Source organism: Furipterus horrens, unplaced genomic scaffold (genome assembly GCF_987537825.1).
Source record: "Furipterus horrens unplaced genomic scaffold, mFurHor1.1.pri manual_scaffold_12, whole genome shotgun sequence".
NCBI lineage: Eukaryota > Metazoa > Chordata > Mammalia > Chiroptera > Furipteridae > Furipterus > Furipterus horrens.
Window position 1 is genome coordinate 20,110,680 of NW_028327182.1, and position 21,174 is coordinate 20,131,853.

The 21,174-nt window shown below is 42.6% G+C and overlaps 2 protein-coding genes across 2 annotated transcripts in view; one reads left to right on the top strand and one right to left on the bottom strand.

Annotated features, from left to right (window-relative positions):
• The window catches only part of TBC1D4 (TBC1 domain family member 4), a 179,924-nt gene that overhangs the window by 13,069 nt on the left and 145,681 nt on the right, over positions 1 to 21,174 (top strand). The gene's annotated exons all lie outside the window — the stretch shown is intronic.
• LOC149995934 (protein SPATA31F1-like) lies at positions 13,493 to 19,492 on the bottom strand. Its single transcript, XM_090258745.1, is given in 5 exon segments — positions 13,493 to 16,742; positions 16,745 to 17,370; positions 18,181 to 18,241; positions 18,715 to 18,760; positions 19,349 to 19,492. Coding segments are annotated over 5 exon segments (4,020 nt in total). The 3' UTR covers positions 13,493 to 13,599.

Consider the following 21,174-nt stretch of genomic DNA (forward strand, 5'->3'; position numbering starts at 1 on the left):
TTGGCATGAAGACAGATATTGCTGATGGTGCGTTGTTCAAAACAGCAAGTATAGCTGTTATGAAGGCAAAAAGGCAAACATGTAAATAGATTCATAACATGTATGTTCATTCACATTGTTTTCTTTTGCCCCTGGAGCTGAGGACAAGCTCAGGAGTCACTTCCATGGAGAGACAAGCTGTAATGTTCATACTGAGGAGGAGAGTCAATACTGGTTAGCCCTGGATTTGTTACCCTATTTACGTTACCCTGAGGCTGAGGAGCCAGTTAGACTAATAGCTTTTGTGTACCTGTGATTGTACCAATTAATAGCTTCTCTGGAAATCTGGTTTGCTGTGATTTTGCTTTGATTTTTCTTCTGAGAGCAGAATTAATTCTGGACATTGACAGTGGGAACAGACATATGTATACCCTGTAATTTTCTCTTTATCTATTTATATTTTCCAGGTAATTTATTTTAAAAGTCCTTCTGCTATCATGAGAGAGAATTACAACAAACACCTTAGATCTCCATAAATCAGTTGGAGACTTTGAACTGATTAGTTTACTAAAAATTGTTGATTTTAAAAAATATTTGTTAAATTTCCCCAGTAACTGATAATGCGAAGGGCTTTATATATGTTTCAGTTTTGGGTTCTTACTTTCGGTGAACAAAATGTTCATTTGTCGAATGCAGATAGGGTAAATGCAAGACAATTTCATACTTAAGTCATATTATTCTATGTTTTAAACATGTTCACTCATGATCTGTCATAAAAGAAGTGACTGACTCCTGCTTCATCTTCATTTGCTGTTTGGTGGTTTTGCAAAGGAGAAGAGACCACTTATTATTGCCTATGCAAGTCTGACCATGTGGCACAGAGAAGAGGAACCTCCAGGTAGAGAAGCCAGATATAGGTCATTGAAGCTGTGGACCCCATTCTTCCATAACATGAACAATCTGTTAATCTGGATTGTAGTTTTCCAAGGGCTTCCTTGGTTCATTACCTCATTCATTAATTCACTTCAACCATCTATTAATTTGTTCAGGTTATTAGGTGAATTGAGTGCTTTCTATATGCCTGGTACTGCCTTGGATATTGATATGGAATGATATATAAAGTAAATGCATTCCCTGCTTCATATAGCTTATAGTTTTGTGGAGGAGCGAGGAAAAAGTAAGGAAAAAGAATCACATAGTCTAGTAGGAGAATGCCTAGGCTCTGGAGTCTAATGGTTGGGATGCAAAGCTCTATCAGTTATGGGTTCCATGGCCCTGGGCAAACTGCACCTCCTTGTACCTTTGTCTCCTCATCTGTAATATGGGGCTGATAGGCTTATTCTGACGATTAAGTGAACCCATTCATGTAAAGCATTCAGAACAGTGCCATGTAAAAAGTGCTCTGTAAATGTTACCTATATATCCACAAATATCCAATTTCAAACTGTGATAAGAACTATGAAGAAGAATGTGGTGCTGTGAGAGAATAAAAAGAGAAAACTTACTCTCCATTGGGTTGAGTAGCAGATAGATTCTCCAGCTCTATTTTCCTAATAATATCTGAAATAGTTCTTTAGGTTATCTCTTCTTCAGCCATTCAGCCCATATGCTACAGGAATATTAGCCCCATCCTCAGCTCCAAGGTGGGAAATGCCACCGACTTGTCCAGGAATCTAGGCACCAGCTAGTTTATGAGGTCGCATGTGGCCATCCAGGGAATGTGCCTCAGTTTTTGCCAATACAAGAGGACAGAAATTTGGTTGGGGCTCCTGAGAATGTCTTCTCCTTGGTTGTTGTGTATAGACTCACAGCCCGCAACTGTTACAGTTCACGCACTTCCAGAGGGAGAATGAGACTACCGCACTAAGGAGGGCGCTCTTGAGGGACTTGGGAAGTGCTGCGCCTGAACTCTGATGGGAACAAGCCTGATTACCACCGACCTGCACGCCTTTTCCGTTTACGTGCATTGAGTTGAAATTTCTGGTATTTGTAGACAAAAGCAAGACATGTTAGGGAAGGAAGAATTTTTGTGGAGATGACGATTCAGAGTAACTCCCAGGTCTGCTGATTTTTTAACTAATGGGTGGGTGTCATACCATTCAGAAGTATGAGGAAGCTGATTGGAGGAGTGGGGGAGAGATAGGCTTTAGGGCTGAAATCAAGAGTTTTCATTTGTAAAATAAAAGGGTTGGGCATTAGCAGTGATTTGCACAGTTTTTCACTTTTCTGGCTGAAAATACCTGAAAGAGCTGACACTCCTCATCAGTAATTATGATTTCTAGAATGATTGGCAACCATTTTCACGAACATCGGGGCGAATGGCAATTAACCATTTTCATGAACACGGGGGTCAACTAAATCAGAATCTCCGCAGGGTGGGGAGGGTGGTATGCAGGTATTTTTCAACCGGGGAGCACATAAGAATGTTTTTGGTGAGTTTAAGAAAAGTATACGTACTTATTAGATTCTTGGGTTCCTCTGCAGATGTATTGAATCAGAATCTCTACGGTGAGACCTGGGAATCTATTTAAAACTGGTAACTGGAATGCAGCCAGCTTGGTATTTGTGTGCAGCCTGGATTTGGGGAAACCACAGTATTAGAGGGTGCAAAGCCCCTTCCTGTACAGGATTTTGGTTACAACTCTGAAAACCAATTTCAGTTCATTTAAGCTCAGGAAACAGCAAGACATAATGCGGTAGGTGCAGCACAGTCTTGTTAAAATGCCTCAGCTGCCATCATGACACTGTTGCCTCTTGACACTACCTCTGATGAAATTGTTATGACATGTATTATTTCTGTAGTGATTGTCAAAACGCTGTATCTGACTGCACACATATTGGCGATATTGAGAGTGTATTAACAGTTACCAAATACTTGGGTGTTTGATTGATGGTTATTAGAACATCTGTCACTTAAACAGCAGTTAACATATCAGTAGCTGGGTAAATCCCATGAGAAATCAGGGGCTAGATTAGCCTCTAATCATAAGGGTATGTTCTAGAGTCATTGCAGAGGCGGACATTACTACACATGCTCTGCCCAAGCGAGGTAATACCAACGGGTGACATTTGTGGTCAGACAGGGGGAGGCTGTCCTGGAGAAGAAGTGAGGCAATGAACACGGAGGCATGATTAGGAGCAGGGTTACAGTCAGCGGGGAAGTGAGATGTCTGCAATGGGGATAAGCCAAGGTGGGTACTGGCTTCAAGGCCGAGACAGGGGCCCTGAATAACGAGATGCTCTGTAGAGAGAAATTGCTCTAATTAATATAGTTACGGCTTTATTTATGGTCATTTGGGGCTGCATTGGCAGCTAGGCAATTTGCCCAAGGGGATAATGATTTGCCCAGATTTGGAAAATGATGCTGCAGGCATTTTGGGAAAATTTAGCCCTGCTTTGGCACATCTTTTTCTTTTTTTTTCTCCTTCAGCCTCTACCCTCAGAGGGTTTTGAGTGGTGGCTGGAGAACATTTTGTCCGGGAAGGAGGCGGCAGCATATTAACTCTACTACCTAGTAAGAGATAGGTTTCTGATTTGAATTCCCCAGAAAGAAAAACAAAACCCCAACCTGTAAATAGAACAGTCTTCTCTTTGTTTGCTTATTTATTTATTTATTTATTTACTTATTTACTTACTTACTTACTTATTTACTTTTGTTTATTCACTTTCGCTTATTTCTGAGGTAATACACACTTTAGGAGTTATCTTAGGTATCATATGAACTTTGAATGTTGGACATGTGCGTTTGTTCCTCTGGTTCACTTTGCTAGCCATTATTGAACAGGCATTTATATTTAAAAATTAGTTCATCTGAGGAAAACAGAAAAAATGGCGTCAGTGTCAGATTTTTAGAAGATGATTTTTGGTTACGTGTTGAACAGTGGAAGCCATGAAAATCTCGTCGTCATGAGAGCGTTTTAATTTCTTTGTCACCACCATTGTTACCAGCTCCACTCTGGCCATGAACAAATATTGGCTGAGCTAATCAAGTGCAAGATTAGTGCGTTAGCCACCAGGCACGTGAGATTTAAGTGATTTCTGCAGAAACAGGCAAACAGTGGTAGTAGCATAAACTTGTCTTAAATACCAGGGGAAGCTGTTGACAAAACACGTTTATTGGGTCACTCCATAGTCTCTGACGTGGATGTGCACTCTGTCTGGAGTAACTTGGAAGTTTCAGGGGCTGGTTCTAGAGTTTAGAGAAAAATGACAGATCATTTTTAACAACTAAGGTTTTTTTTCCTCAGTGAGTTATGGCTCTTAGTCTGTCTGATACTTTTTAAAGTCAGTACATCTACCGATGAAGGAAATGAAGAGCTCTGCTATTAGGAAATTTTAATGGCAGTGGTTCTATCATTTTAAAATTTCTAGCAATATAAAGAATATGGCATTTATGGGTTTAATCAAGTTACACATTTCTTTGAGTAGCCTCATGGTGATTTCCAAGTTGCTCAGCAACATAATCATGCCATTTTGAAAGAACATGTTTATAGAACTGGAAAGTTTATAGCCCCTAGTAATTTTTGAAGTTGTAGCATTAAAGAAATTTATAGCTCCATTATATATGGAAATGGGAGTTTGAAAGCATATGGTAATTGAAATTCACACATAGTCCTTCACTTGAAGTCTTTTCCTGACTGTGGTGAAAGCAAACATAGATAGTGTGAACCTTTCTTCTTAAAAGCTCTCACTTACATTTCTTTTATGCCATTATGGATTGAAGATTCTAAGAAGTACTGAACATGTTTTTAAAATAGGTAGTAAACTGAATATGAGCTCCTGTCCTGCTGCTGCTTTTCAATAGTATAGGCACTCACTGAACCCCAAACTTATGCAGACTATTAGATGCAGTCTTTTGTAATCGAGCGGTTTAGGTAATCATGGTAGTATTGATGATGATAATCAAGAACTATGTTGACTATTCATGAAAACAGATTATGTATGGGTACAGTTTAATCTTGTATTGTATGATGTTAGTGTTTGGTCTGTAAGACTCTGTGGTCATTCATAGGGTATTTGGCTCAACCATTTATTTCACCCCTTGTTTCTCTCCTTTCTTTGGCACAGCCCAGTTGCTCAGAGAATGCCCAAGCTCCTTAACATGGCTTCAGTTCTGGCCCTTCCCCTTCCCCCACCTGGTACTCCAGCTCTGTCTTCCAGCCTCTTTGAACTTCTCATTTCTCATGCCCACCTGGCCTTTCACATTTTTATGTTCACACACTGGTTTTTTTTTGTTGGGAATGACCTCTTAGCCACTAGTCTGGTGTTGTGGTCTCCTAATCTTTACAAATGCCACTCAAGTCACTTCTTGTTTTTGAAGGTTGCTTCTTCCTCTGTGCTCCCATCTTCCTTATTTATTGCTTTATTATGCTCTTGTCTAGTATTCTTATTGTCCACTTGCAAGCCTCTCTCCACTACTAGTTTGTAAACTCATTACAAGCTGTGACATTGTCTAACCACCGTGCTGGACACCTTAAACTAAAACAAAATAATATTGAATGTAAACTGTAATTGAAAAATAAAAAAAGTTGAGACAGTGCCATCTTTGTATCTTTAGCATCTAGCACAATGGCTGATATGTATTTGGCACTCATTAATGCTTTGTTGAAATAATTTCAACAAAATATATATTTTTGTTGTTGTTTTTGAGTGTTTCCTTTCTGAACAGGACTGTGCTGTGTGCCCAGGAGTATAAGAAGTGTGACATTTGACTTGGGCCTTAAGAGGTTTATATTGCAATTGGAAGAGAAAGACACATAGGGGATATGTTAAATAATTAAGACAGTGAATGGTACTGCCACTGTTTTAAGAAAAAAAACACGAAGAAAGTACATAGGTCCTCCATAGAGAACTGTGTAAAAAATGCTGTGTTTATAGAGAAGAAGAGAGGTATGGAGGAGTTGGATGGAGAGGATGCATCTATTTTGGAGGAGAAAAAGCAAAAGCAAAAAAAACAGTCAACCAACCAAACAAAAAAGCAGTACCTGAGTATGGAGACCAGTAGGAATTGGGAGAATTAGTAAATTACTTAACCTAAGTCTCTTTTACTCTATAATATAGTAGGAATATTATTAGTACCTATTTCACAGAATTATGAAAAAGAAGTGAGATAATTCATGTAAAGCATTTGACATAATGCTTACACCAAAGTAAGTAACTCACACGAAAGCATTTTGTTATTATTAATGTTATACTTGTCATCATTGAGCCCTGGCTGGTTTAGCTCAGTGGATTGAGCGTCGGCCTGCGAGCTAAGTGTCGCTGGTTTGATCTTCCAGTCAGGGTACATCAGAGAAGGAAAACTCTGACTCCAAAAAACCTCCGCTTCCTTGCGGCATACCTCTTCAGGGGAAAGGCTAAGGGAGTAAACCCCGACAGAAAATCCGGAGCCGGAGTCCCTAAGGCGGTTTGACTTTGTAGTCAACACCGGCAACTCCTGCGGCGCACCTGAAGCCAAGCTGTATTGACTCCGTTTTTCCCTTGGATCCCTCAGCTGTGAAGAAGGGGGGGGGGGGGCCTGCTGCATGGGCAACAGCTGGCCCTCCATATCACCCTGCCCAGGCTCTGTAGCTTCAGCGTCATCGCAAGATGTCGATTCAACACGGGAGGAGACAGATACCATGTCACTCCCGAGTCGGACTGCACAGCCATTCTCGGCCGTGCAGATAGACTCTTAAGAAGCTACACCATCGTCTCTCGAGATGGACAGCTGCCGACGACTTGTCATCATTAATTGTAGTGGCCAGGCATAAAAACACGTCAATATGAGGGAATCATAGAAAGCAAATCATACAGTTAATCAGAAATACCGTAGGAGAAGATAAAAAGGTAAGGTGTCAGGAGTCAGATTAGCCAAAATGGATATCAGGTCAGAGTTTGGGGAAGAGAAAGGCAGAGAAGTTTGAAGAGCAGGTGAGAGACTAGAACACAAAGAAGTAATGAAAAGGAGATGACCTTGAAGCTAAGGCAATGCTTGCCTGAGGCTGGTAAAAAAAAAAAAAAAAAAAAATCTGCTGTCTGTTGGGACTGGAGTGATCAGGGACAGTGACTAGCTCAGGCCCTGCTGGTGGGAGCAGGTGTGCTGAAGGAGCGAGCTGGTAATTAGGGCGACTTGTGCAAAGTGGGGAACTGCAGGAGGGGCAGATGGTGACAAGAGATAGAGTAGTGGTGGAGGTAAGTAAGGATATTGTTGAGGTGACGGAATGGCTGAAAGGTTTATCAGAAACAGGATCCAGGTTTAAATTTGCCCATTGCTTTCTCTTTCTACTCCCTGGCTTTGAAAGGCAAGGTCAACAACCCAGAAATGGTGTCAGTCTCATAGGCCCCTGGGGGAGTCCACGTTCGCTGGGCCAGTCTCTTTCCAAATGTGAGACAGTTTCAGCTTTAGTAGACTTATTTTTATTTTAGCATGAGATTAGAAAAAAGGAAGTCTTGTTTATTATTTATGCTTGTGGAAATGTTCAGGATATTTTGCCATGCAATATGCCAACACATTTTCTACCTAGGTGTATACATTAAATACAGCTGTCTTGGAGTACTGTTCTCAGAGTTGCATGCTTGTAAAAATCACCCGAGGTGCCTGTTAGACAATTTAGATTTACATGCTCCACTCCAGACCTACTGAATGTCTAGGGAAAGCACCTGGGAGTTCATATTTATAAGCATCCCAGGTACATTTTATGATCAGGCCACTTGGATAAATATTGCTTGTGTCAAATGAAAGACTGAAATCCTTCTATCCTTGTAGGTCAAGGATTCTAGTTGTAAATGTTTAAGTCATGATCCGATTGTACTCTGATCCAGACTTTAAGAGGTTATAAGAAAGGTTTACTTTTACTATATTCTCCTAGTTACACATTGAGTTTAGCCTAGGGGTTCTCAGCTCGGGAGGGGGTGGATTTTATCCCCCCAGGGGACGTTTGGCAATGTCTGGAGACATTTTTGGTTGTCATTCTAGGATTGTGGGTGCTATAGGCAGCTGGTGGGTAGAGGCCATGAATGTGCTAAGTCTTCTATAGTGCATGGGACATATAAGGAATTGTCTGACCCCAATGCCAAGGTGAAGGAAGCCTGATTTAGCCCTAAGATCTGTCTGTATCAATTAATAAATAATTAGTATTAAGTAAGTCTTAAATGGAGGTATAATATATATCTCATGTGACTACCATCCACAGTAAAATGTAAAACATTTCCTGCATGCAATCTTGGGTCCCCTCTAGTAGATACCCATTCTCCTTCCAGAAATCATTCCTGTATCATTATAGATGAGTTTTGTTTATGCCCGAACTTTATTTAAATAGAGTCATACAGTATGTACTCTTTTGTGTCTTTCTTTTGTTCAGTGTTATACCTGGTTGATATATTTGTGTTGCTGCACATATCAGAAGTATGTCCTTTTTAAAAATTTTTTATTACTGCAGTATGCGTTAGGACAACTTAGTTCTCCATTTTACTGTTGATAGACTTTGTGTTGTTCCCAATTCTCAGCAATTGTGATTAAGGTGCTATAGGCATCTTTGTGTCTGTCTTTCAGTGAAAATAGGCAATTATTCCTCTAGTGTATTTTCCTAGGAGTGGAATTGTTAGATCTCGGGATAGTGTCTGTTTGGCCTTAGTAGATACAGCGAAACAGGCTTCCTGAATGTTAGGTCTCATCAGCAGTGTGTGACAGCTGTAGCAGCTCTACTTCCTCCCTACTGTGTGATATTGTCAGCTTTACATTATTTTTTAAGCATATTTCTGTTTTATTGAAAGAAATATGGGCATTTTCACTCTAAAAAAATAAAGCACAAGAATTTTACCTCAATCTTTACTTATTTTGCATGTAAATATTTGGGGAATATAAGATTAAGTAGGTACATGTGCAAGATATCTATTAGCTCCCACATGAGAATTTTGCTTTTATTTTATTTTATTTTATTTATTTTTATTTTTATTTTTTGGTTTTTCAATTACAGTTGTCCCATTTTTCCCCCATTTCTCTCTCCCACCCAGCTCATCCCTTCTCCCGCAATCATATCCCTCCCCGTTGTCCATGTCCATGAGTCATTTATACACGTTCTTTGACTAAACCCTTCCCTTACTTATCCCTCTTCTCTCCCTCCCCCCTACTCCCTATTGACTGCTATTCTGCTCTTTGTTCTATTTAGTTCCTTTGTTTGTGTTGTTCTTTAGTTTCCTGTATTAGGTGATATCAGCTTTACATTTTAGCGGTCTTTGTGAGTGTATAGTGGTATCTTGTGGAGGTTTGAGTTTGCATTTCCCAGATGACTAATGATGTGCTAAGCACTATTTTATATGATTTATTGGCCACTGGGGTATTCTCTTGGGTCAAGTGCCTATTCAAAGTCTTTCGCCCATTTAAAAAATATTGTATACCAACTATACTTAAATTTAAAAAAAAAGAAAAAAATTGAGTTTATTTGTCTTTTTATTATTGTAGTAGTTTTAAAAAACATATTATGGATACATGTCCTTTTTCAGAGATATGTATATTGCAAATATGTTCTTCTAGTGTGGTACTTGCCTTTTTATTCTCTTTTGTCTTTTGTGAGATAGAAGTTCTTAATTTTAATTAAATCCAGTTTATCCATCTTCTGTTATACTTAGTGCTTTTGTGACCTGTTAGAGCACCAGTTTTCAAACGGTGTGTGGTGAGAATATTAAAACATGCATATTTAGTCAGGGGTACTGACCTCTTTTCCCTGCGATTATCAAATAATAAAATGACAACAGCCAACACAATAGCTGTTCGGTGTGAATGAATCAACATTATATCTATTTTTTTTGTCAGATCTGCAAAAAATATATTTTTTGGTGTGCTGCGGTATTTTCGTAATTGGTTTATGTGAGCCATGAGATAAAATTGGTTGAAAATTGCCATGTTAGAGAAATCATCACCTGTCTCAAACACCTGAAGTCTTTAGATGTTCAGGCTCTGTGTCAGCTCTGACCTTTGTAGTGAACCAGATTTGAGGCAGTTGTGCCCTTTTTTTCTTTCGGTACAATGCAGTTGGTTCAAATTGGACACTCTATAAAAAGCCAAATGAGTAGCAGGCATGTATATATTTTGCTAGTCACTTTGGGTAGATCCAGGCCAAGGTCCTTTCTTTGTAGATAGATAGGTACCTTATAGAGAGTGGAGTCTCTGATCCATTTTTAAACTAAATCACACTTTAAAGGTTCTGTTCAAGTGGAGTCAGAATGTGAAGACACTTAGGAATCCGTCTGAGTATAAAGTCATCCTATAATTTTACAATTTTTTTCTCATTTTCTTTTATGGTTGTTTAGTCTATACTTGATTTTGACAACAGTTTTTGTTTTATTGACTTGCCTAAATCCTGTAAGATACTTTTAGTTTTCATTTGGGACTCATATTTTATCAGTTTATATTCTGTTTAGTTACATGACTGTGATGACAACTCCTGTAGAGTGAACTAGGGGGACAGATAAGCTTTCATGTATGGAGGTTGGGCCCCAATTACTAGTAGCCAGTGGACTTGTGGTCACATGGGATGTGCATGTTTTACATTCATCAGCTCATTTTCGGGAAGGTTAAGAAGCTTCTCCAGTTCTCATCAAACCATGTAGTTTGAAAGACAGGATGGGAAGGATGGAAAACCAGATATTTTAATCTTTTTGATTAGTTACATAGAAAGCCTCTACTTTTTCTAATCTCTCAATTAGACAATTAAAACTTAAATTTTGATTTTTCACCAATTCATATTTTCCAGAAAGGGTCAGAAGTGAGTAAAAGAATAGCTATATATTTAATTAGGCAAAACGTGTGCATGTTTGCATATTTTTTCTATAGAGTACTGAGTTTTCAAATTTAAGGTAATAGTTTGGAATGAGATAGAAGAATCTGACAAGTACAAAAGGTTATATTTGATTACATTTCCAATGTAATTATGTAAAACACTTTAAGACTGTGTTTCAAAAGCAAAACATATATACCTTTAAGTGAAGTCATTGTGAATCCTGGGCAAAAGGACTGGGACCTGCAGGCTCTTGTTAGGTCTTGCTTGTCTGTATCTAGAGTCAACCTTGTGTTAACAAGCCAAATTCCACCCCATAAATTCTGTTGAAAGCGCTCTGCCAATTTGAAGCTGCGTGTTGCTTTATAAAGCCTAGCAACTTCTATATGTTTTCTGTGTTTAATTTTGGAAACGATAGTATCTTTTACTTAAAATACTTTAGTTAAAAGTTGGAAGCAATTTTTGCATGCAGCTTTAATTCCACATAATTAATATTTTTATGTACTGTAGAAGTATCGTAAGAATTTAAAATGGAACATCTATGCTAGCATTTGTACCCATATTTTCTTTAAAACCCAGAAAGAACCCTATTAAATAATATTGAGTGGATAGTTTAAGCTACATTTCAGAATGGTAGACTATATTGGAGTATATGACCAAAAATACCCTAATTATTATACAGTGGCCCCATCTGTTCAGAAACTATGACCTTATGATAGGAGCATTTTATTTATGTTTAGAGAGAGGGGCAGGGAGGGAGAAAGAGAGGAAGAGAAACATCAATGTGTGGCTGCCTCTTGCTCGCCCCCAACTGGGTACCTGGGCTGCAACCCAGGCATGAGCCCTGACTGGGAATCAAACCTGTGATACTTTGGTTCTCAGTCTGGCGCTCAATCCACTGAGCCACACCAGCCAGGACTGAGCATATCTTTTTAAAACATGTCACATTGGCTTACAAAGCTGAATTATAACACCAATGAAAATGGGGGAGACATAATATGAAATATTTATTAATTATAGTAATAAAATAATGACATGAAAAAATGTCCAAGATACATTTTAAGTGATTGAAGTGAGTTGCAAAATACTATGTGTAATAAGTAGATGCATTAAAAAATGTTTTTGACTTTTGGTCAAGATGGAGGTATTTGTAGACATGCTTTGCTTCCTCACGCAACCATAGAGAGAATTACAACCAGATCTCAAAAACAAATAATATCCAGAACCATCAGAAAGTTGAGCTCTATGGAAGTCTGGCAACCAAGGACTTAAAGAAGCCCTGTTCATCCAGACGAGTAGGAGGGGCAGAGTCGAGGATATTGGGCAGAGGGGTGGTATGGCTCGGACAAGTGGCAGCAGGTCAGATGATCCCACATTCATGTGTGGTGGATAAGAATTGGGAAGGATACTCTGGGAGCGAGAAATCCCACCCCCAGGCCAGACCGCACAGTCCAGGTTTCTAGCACTGGGAAGATAAACCTCCACTACCTCTAGCTGTAAAAACCAGTGGGGTTGGGGCAGTGGAAGAAACTGCTAGATTTTCACCACTTAAGGGGCCTGCATGGTCTTAAAGAGTATGCAAAGCCCAGGGCAACAACTGGAAGGGCACCAGTTGCATACGGGACATGGGTAAAGTGACTGGAAACCAGGCAAGTGCTGGGCAAATCACCAGAAGCCAGGCAGTGGCACTGTTCCCACTCCGAGCCCCCAGCACAAACAGAGCCACAAAGTGGTGAAGTGGATAGCCCTGCCCCATACAATTTACAGTCCATGCTACTAAGACAGGCAGTAAAAGCAACTCTATCTAATACACAGAAGCAAACACAGGGAGGCTGCCTAATATAAGAGGCAAAGAAATACGGCTCAAATGAAAGAACAGAACAAAACTCCAGAAAAAGAACTAAACGAAATGGAGATAGCCAACCTATCAGATGCAGAGTTTAAAACACTGGTTATAAGGATACTCAGAGAACTAAGAGTATGGCAAAAAAATAAAGGAAGAAATGGTTACACAAAGTGAAATAAAGAAAAATCCATAGGGAACCAAGAGTGAAGGGAAGGAACATGGGATTCCAATCAATGATTTGGAACAAAAGGGAGAAATAAACATTCAACCAAAAGAGAAAGAAGAAACAAACTGCAAAAAAACAAGGAGAGTAAGCTTAGAAACTCCTAGGACAACTTTGAATGTACCAATATCTGAATTGTAGGGGTGCCAGAAGGAGAAGAGGAAAAACAAGAAATTGAAAACTTATATGAAAAAATAATGAAAGGAAACTTCCCTAATTTGGTGATGGGAATAGATATACAAGTTCAAGAAACAGAGAGCGTCCCAAACTAGTTGGACCCAAAGAGGACCACACCAAAACATATCATACTTAAAATGCCAAAAGTTAAAGATAAAGAATCTTAGAAGCAGCAAGAGAAAAGAAGAGAGTTAAATACAAATGCATTTCCATAGGACTATCAACTGATTTCTCAAAGAAACTTTGCAGGCAAGAAGGGGCTGGCAAGAAGTATTCAAAGTGATGAAAAGCAAGGACCTATAATCAAGATTGCAGCAAAACTGTCATTTAGAATGGAAGGACAGATAAAGTGCTTCCCAGACAAGGTAAAGCTAAAGGAGTTCATCATCACCAAGCCATTATTATACAAAATGTTAAAGAGACTTATTTAGCCTCTTTTTTTTAGCCTCCCTCCTGCCTTCCCTTAACACACCAGAGCGGAGAGAAGGAGCAGACCGACAAGTCTTTGCTTAGAGATTTAGACTGTATTTTGGGTGGCCCCTGCCCCACCTGCACATAATCAAAGTGACAGGAGCAGTCCATTTCAAGGGATGCACATGCTGGGGAGCCTACATCTTTTAATTGTGCTGGGTGTTCCTGAGCGGGCCAGCATTTCCCTGACGGGAGAATTGAGAGTTGAGTGGGTTCCCAGACTGGGTAGCACAAGCCACTCGAGGATAGTGCCGAGGGCAGTGGCGGGGGTGGCGCAAGCCTGAGGCAGAGTCGAGTTTATTGGAGCAGGAGAGGTGACGGAGCTTGCTGTCTGGGGAATGGGAGACATCCAAGAATAGGCCCACCTGCTTCTCGGTAGGGGGAGGTTGGGCCATGGGGTCCCCTCTTGTCTTCTTCTCTGTCTTTGTTCTCTCTATGGGAGTTCTAGTTGGAGCTAGCCTCTTTTCTACATTTTCTTTTCTGGTGTTGGCCATTTTCTCAGCTGTTGAAAACGTGGGTTCCCTTTGCCCTTTGCCTTTTGCTTGAAGGTTTATATATTGCAGAAAGCATTTCATCTTATTTCTCCAGCCCGATTCTGGAAAGCTGGGCCTGTTGTGACAATGGGCTGGCATCTCCTGCCTCTGCAAAGTTTGGTGCTGTAATGGCTTATGCTGAATAAGAGGGCCCAGGGAAGCATGGCTCCGTGACACCTGGATCCCCACACGCTGGACACTCTCAGGAATCCTTGCTGGTCTGAGGCTGACATTGAGCCTGGTTTGACTGTCTTGCAGGTCATTCTTTAGATTCCCCGCCATAGGGGCTCCTGGGCGTGGCTCTGGGGGTTTAAGCTGAGCATGGTGCTGGGACCTGTGTGGACAGGGAGCATCAAGGTGAAAGACATGTTTCTGTCGCCAGGGGCTTTGGGGAGTCCTGTTCAGAAGCGTCCCTTCTGGCCTCTGGGCTTCAGCAGGGTGGCTTTTTTCTCTTGCTGGGGAGAGCACAAACCCTGCATCTCCTTCTCCTTGGTCTCCTGCCAACTTTGGCTTCCCTGAATCCCTTTCCTTTTTAGCCAGCATGGAGACTTGGGTTGAATATTTGCTCTTGCCAGGGCTTTGGGACTCAGGGCTCCAGGGCTCCTCCAGGCTGGGCCTGTTCACACTGGCCTCCAACTGAACACAAAACACCTCGCCCTCTGTCACATCCCCACTGGGTTGTGACATCTCGGAGGACCCGTGGACAGAGCCAAAGGGTGCTGCTCTGGGACTAGGTTGCTTCTGGTTCTGCCGCACCGCCTTTAACTCAAGGCCCAGCTGTTCTTTAAGGCAGAGCCATTTTGGATCTGGGGCATGGGGAGTGTTTGGTGGGGTGGGGAGTTTCTAGAGCAGTGGTTTTCCTTGGTTGTTTAGACTCCCAAGAGGCGCCTGTGGGGGGGTGTTCGCTGAGCATCCAGTTTGTTCCCTGGACTTCCGGGCCTTTGTGTGAATTCCCCATTGTATCTCTAGGATTTTCTTTCTCAGATGGAAATTTAGTTTGGCCAAGAGGGATTCCTTGAGTAGACAGGGCCTAGCAGACTCTGTCTGGCTTTCTCGAGGCTCCATCTCAATCATTCCTTCCACTGGCACTTCAGGTTGAAAATCATCTGCAGTGTCTGCACAGGTCTCATTGGCACCTTGAAAGCATGGCCCAGGCCTTAGACACTGCTCTTCGGGTAAGATCACCTGAGTCGGAGGTTCTGTTAAGATTTTGACAGGTTCAGGTACCACCTCTATGGTTGTAGTTCGAGTAGGTTTTGCTGAGGTCATGGCCTCGGAGGGAGCCACAGGATAAACAGGAGGCAGCCCTGACCAGAAGGCCAGATACTTCTGCTGTAAAGTTGTCTTCAGGCTCTCCATGGCTTCCTTGGACAGGGCTTCGGCTGGCTGAGGATGTTCAGTGACAGCTTCTGGGGAGGTCTGTTGCTGCTGATCAAGGGACGCTGGCATCTGGGGCATAACTTTGTGCTGTTGGTCAGGGTCTGTTGCTGCCTGTAGCTCCAGTGGTTTGCTTTCTGGGATGCAGGTGAAGGCAGCCACTTCGAGGCCTCCAGGAATAATGCACTCACGAGACCTATACACACGGGCAGGGACCTTGCCCTCGTGAATCTGCCCACATTTGGAGTCGATGTGGCCCTGCAGTATTGCCTTGACTTGGTCAAATAAGTGTGGTATGCAGACTGGGTCCTCAAACGGAGAGCAAGGGTCACCAGCACCAGTGGCTTCTAGGGCCGAGGGTTGGGGGACACTCACACTGGCTAGGGCTGTGCTGCTCCAGGATGGAGTCTGCTGGTGAGTGGGGGACAGGAGCAACTGGAAGGACTGCTGGACCTTTGGGGGCAGACCCCAACAATGGTGACTCAGCTGCCTCTGGAGGTGGAATTTCAGCAGCTTCCGGGAGTCCACGGTTGGGCAGACAGAGTTGGGCTTTCCTGGAGTTTCTGGAGACTGGGCTGTGTCACAAGGCTTATACGGCGCAGGGGTCTGGGTGTGCTGAACTCCCTGGAAAACAGCTGGCAAACTCCACTGATGCTGCAGCTGCCTCTGAAGCATGTGCCACTCTAAGGCTTCACACTGGGCCAGAGTCAGGAATGGGACATTGACCTGAGCTGATGGATGGTCACATGGCATGACACAATTTGGGGATGATGATGGGGGACAGGGTGGGTCTGACTCGGGTGGAGTCTTAGACAACAGAGGGAGAAAGGAGAGCTCCTTGAGGAAAAGGGGATCCTTCAAGGGGAGCTTGGACAGACTCCCGTTTGTGGAGTGAACTTGAGAGCCCAAGGTGTCATCCAGGGACTCACTGTGCAGAGAAGGGAGGCCACAGAACAGCTGGCTGTATTTCTGCTGCAGATGGCCCACTGGGTCATTAGCTTTTTTCCGAGGAAGTAGATAGAGGCCACTTAAGTCTTTAAGAGCTGCAGAGGGCAGAGCCAGAGCCATGTGGTTTGGGTTTTGGTGGTAGCGGTGTCTTTGTATTGGGTCTATAAGGGACCATTCAGAAACCCAGAATGCCTGGGTTGCCTGGCCAGCCATACATGAACCCCAGGTCTGGTAGGAAATTATGGCAAATTTCTCAGCAGAGAACCCAGAAGTATCATTTTGGATGAAAGAAGCTGGTTGGTTATTCACTGGTTGGTAAAACAGTGGCAGGTTTGACATGAGCTGCCTCAGGGACTTCTCTACACGTCTGGGCAGCCCCCACCTCTGGAAATGCATCCATTTTTTAACATGTACCTCAAGGAGACTCAGACTTCAGGACTGGGGAATGGCTGGTGGACAGGCAGGACAGTGACCATAGGCAAGGCTATAGGATGTGTCAGGGTAGTGCTATCTTGGTTCAGAGTCAGCAGCGAGACCCGGGGATGCAAGGGCTGCTCACCTTGGTTCCCGCACATAGGGCTGAGGTTTTGCTGTATCATCTCCTGTGGGTTTACTGGAATCCTAAGCCCCTCAAAGCATGAAGAAGACATAGTGTCTTGGAGCTGGGGCATATCTGACACTTGAAATTCTTGGACATTTTCAGCCCAGTAATGTTGCATACTAACTGTACCAGGTGATTGGGCAGCTGACCAGGTAACTGAGTGGTCTAAATATTCCTGATCCATTAATTGTGATGCTGAAGGGGTTGCAGATGGAAGTGAAAGTTCTTGAGAGCATGTGGAAGGATGCTCCAGACTATGCTCAAAGGACACGTCAGACTGGGACAAAATCTCTAGGCAAGAGGAGCCCTGTGATGGCCCCGGTGAAGTGGGAGAGATCAGGGCGTTCTCACCCACCAGCAACTGCTCGATCTCCAGAGCCATTGCATTGCAGATTTGGCAGGAGGTGTCTGCACACAGTACTCGCCGCACACTTCCGTCATGAGGAAGCCAGCTCTGGCTAGAAGAGAAAACATGACTACTGTTAATGATGGTCTCAGGCAACCCATAGCAGTACGGGGCCATGACTGACTGGGAGGTGGGTGAGTTGTCTGCTGTCCTACATTGTGAAGCTCAACCAGAAGATGGGAACAAATGATGGAGAAGCCAATGGTTAGCTGATAGGGAATCACCAGGGTCATCACCAGGTAGAACTTGCACTCAGTCTCATTTGGGTCTGTGAAGGCCACTGCATGGTATTTCATATTTCCCAGTTGTGTAGAATGAGGTTCTTGTTGGAACTCTGCTTCCTGGGGACTGTGAGGTGTATACAACATGTCTGAGGAGCCAGTCTCATTCTCTAGAGTTTTTAAGAACAGGATGAGACGACAAGAAACTGGGCTTCCTCAAGACAGAAGGCGAAGCAATGTCAGCAGTTTTTAGGGGTCTGCCCTAGATAGAGGGGAGCTGTAAGGAGAATATGACAACGATGCCTTACTTATCCACTTAGTCACCCATTCTCTTAGCCGGCTAAGTTGTCTTGTGGCTGAGTACAATCCCATGCAGGGTCTTTTATGAATTAAGCTCTCGTCAGATTCTGAATTCTAGAACCATTGTGAGCCTAGCCTAGAGAAGAACTGGGAGACTCCTCCCTCATAGATGTCTGAACCCCCTTTTCCCCAGGAACCCTCTCAGCTGGTGCTGCAGCCTCCACTGTGTGTGACTCCCTCCCAGCCATTCTCCCTCTTCTCCTTATCCCTGTCCCAGGCCAAGCAGAGAAGTCATCACAGTCCAGGCTGGAGCTGGGACACTACAAAGAGCGAGTGATCACCTTTTCATGATAGACAGCAGCTCCCATGGCTTCTCAGCTTCTTTCCAGGAAGGTCTCCTAGCTGAGAAACCATGAGACAGTGTTATATGAAACGAGAGAGCATTCAGGGACATCCTGTAGGAAGCTAAAGGCCTTTGAATGAGAAGAGACTGAACATCCCAACAGTCCATGCTCTAAGGCACATCTGCGTACAGCTTAGCCAGTTACGATGTGCTGTCCTGGACCTAATCTCATTAGATCTCCACAGCCATGCTGTGCGTGAGGCTGGGTCTTCAGATGCCCATTTCATGGGTAAAAGACTGAGATCTGAAGTGGCTTTCACAGGGTTATATAAATACTAAATGGCACCGTTAAGGACATCTGTCCTTCTTCCTTATTCTTCACTCCCTGGGCAGAGGTGTTGAATTTTGGAACAATCCCAGGCTCTGATTCTCCACCCAAGAAATTCTGCTAGGAGAATGTCAACTTGAGGGACCAAATCTACAGAACCTTGCTCATAGTGGAGGGGAGTGAGAGAAGACACTGGGACTTTACCTCTTAATGCTGCATCTCTAGCCTTTTTCCTGATTTTTCGGTGATGCTTAAAGACAAAAAAGTTAAGAGTGTGAAGCTGGGACACCGTGTTCTCTTTCATGGTCATAATAAGACAAAACTAATATAAATTTCCAAATCCCTTTCTGTGTACGTCTCTGTTTAATACACTCATGTACATTTCCTTCCTCTACTCCGTGCTTTTTACCCCAACGTCTTATTTTCTAGTTATTTCTCATTTACTTCAAGGCTCTCCTTATTCCTTACTTCCTGTCCCCTTTCCCAGGACTAGTTCTCTAGGGGGCTAACCACGACACAGGAGGAATAGTGGAATAGATTAAATGGTGATGGTAATTAGTTCTTACAGCCCTAGGACTTTTGCTTACTAAGTCTACCAACCAGAAGAAGCCCGCATATTGGGATGTCCTCTGAGATCCAGTGAGGTAGATTCCATTTCATCCAGGTCTCAACCCAAGGTAGAGACTTGAGAAAGGTAGGCTCTAAGAAAAGTACCATATTAGAATAACTGAATGTATGGTATAAAAATTGGGGAAGAATGTAGAAAGAGACTCTGAGATTTTAAAAGCTTTCTATCTGAGACTTAATTAGTTTAACAGTGGTGTTAATGTTTCCCTACCAGGCAGCAGCTTGTTTTAGGTTCGAGCCTTAATCCATGGTATATCCTTTTCACTTGCCAGATAATTAGGAAAATAATGAAGAATGTGCCGTATATACATAAGAAATATCCAACATTCCAAAGAACAAAAGTAAAGTTTAGCATGACCTAAACCTTATTAGTTTGAGGAGGCTAGCCATCCCTATATATAGGCGGTCAGGATCCTAGGGCCTAAAGACCTCACAGAGGATGGAACCAGGTCAGCCGACTGCATCACAAAGCCCTTCTGTTTCACATGGCAGGTGTAGTGTCAAAGACTTTTACCTGTTTTAGGGAAGCTTATGTGGTGATTCAGTTTGTAGATTACAGTGTCTGGTTTTCCGTAAAGATTGCAGAGCCAGAGACTAAAAGTGCCCGCTCACAGGCAGTGTCTGTGCTCCCCTTTGCCTTCACTCTCCACACCCTGCAACAGCCTGACGGCTTGGCTCTCTCCTTCATGACAAGGGTCTGGTCACCCATCCCCAGAAAACTGAGTGTCTAGGGACACAGGGCACCTTGAAAGCATGGCCCAGGCCTTAGACACTGCTGTTCAGATAAGATCACCCGAGTCAGAGGTTCTGTTAAGATAACCATACCTTTCTGAATTCCAAAAGGAAAAATCATGGAGGAAACTTAAATGCCTATTACTAACTGAAAGAAGTCAGCCTGAAAAGACTACATACTGTATGATTCCAGCTACATTCTAGAAAAGATAAAAGCATGGAAACAATAAACAGATCAGTGGTTGTTAGGGTTTTTTTTTTGGGTAGCAATCAATAGACACAGCAAGGAGGATTGGAGGTACAAAGGAAACTCCAACTCCCCCGCTGGTACTAGAAATGTAACTGAGAAACACTCACAAGCTTAGGGAAGGCAGGGTCTGGTTATTGCTCAGCAATGAAGAGTTTTGATGTGACAGGCAATGGTGATTGGAAATCAGAGGTGCATAAAGGGGACCATAGCTGATGTGTCAGGAAAAGGCCACAGTGGTAGTACCTCTAAATTTATATCTGTGGGGGAAGGGAAGCCTTCATTGTGGTGGGAAGAATTTTTAAACACTGCTTTTAATGAGGCAAGTAAATTTGGCTCACTTCTGGAGCACTGTCTAGTTGTCGTAGTTATTATTATTGTTGTTGTTGTTGTTGTTATCATCCTAGATCTGCCTCTACTGATGTGACAGCATTCTGCTTGATCAGGAAGATGATTTTCTATAGAGATAAGTAACCAGTTCCAAATAAGGGTCACAACATAATTGCTGCTTGTGGACCTACATATCTTCTCTGCATGTGTGCTGTTTACCTGAGCAGTTTTGTTTTGTTTTTAACCTGATTTTGGTCTCTTTTTGGCAGGACTTTTTTTTTCCCAACCAGCTCCAGGACCTATCACTTCTATACCTTGGCTATTAATTAATTGATTAATTAATTAATTTTAAAGATTTTATTTACTTTTATTTTTTATTTTAATTTATTTTTTATTGTTTTTCTATTACAGTTGTTCCATTTTTCCCCCCTTGCTCTCCCCTGTTCCACCTACCTCCCCCATCTCGCACAGTCCATCCCCATTTAGTTGTCCATGTTTATGGGTTCTTTATACATGTTCCTTTACCCTGGCTGGTTTGGCTCAGTGGATTGAGCGTCGGCCTGCAAGCTAAGTGTTGCTGGTTCGATCTTCCAGTCAGGGCACATCAGAGAAGGAAAACTCTGACTCCAAAAAACCTCCGCTGCCTTGCGGCATACCTCTTCAGGGGAAAGGCTAAGGGAGTAAACCCCGACAGAAAATCCGGAGCCGGAGTCCCTAAGGCAGTTTGA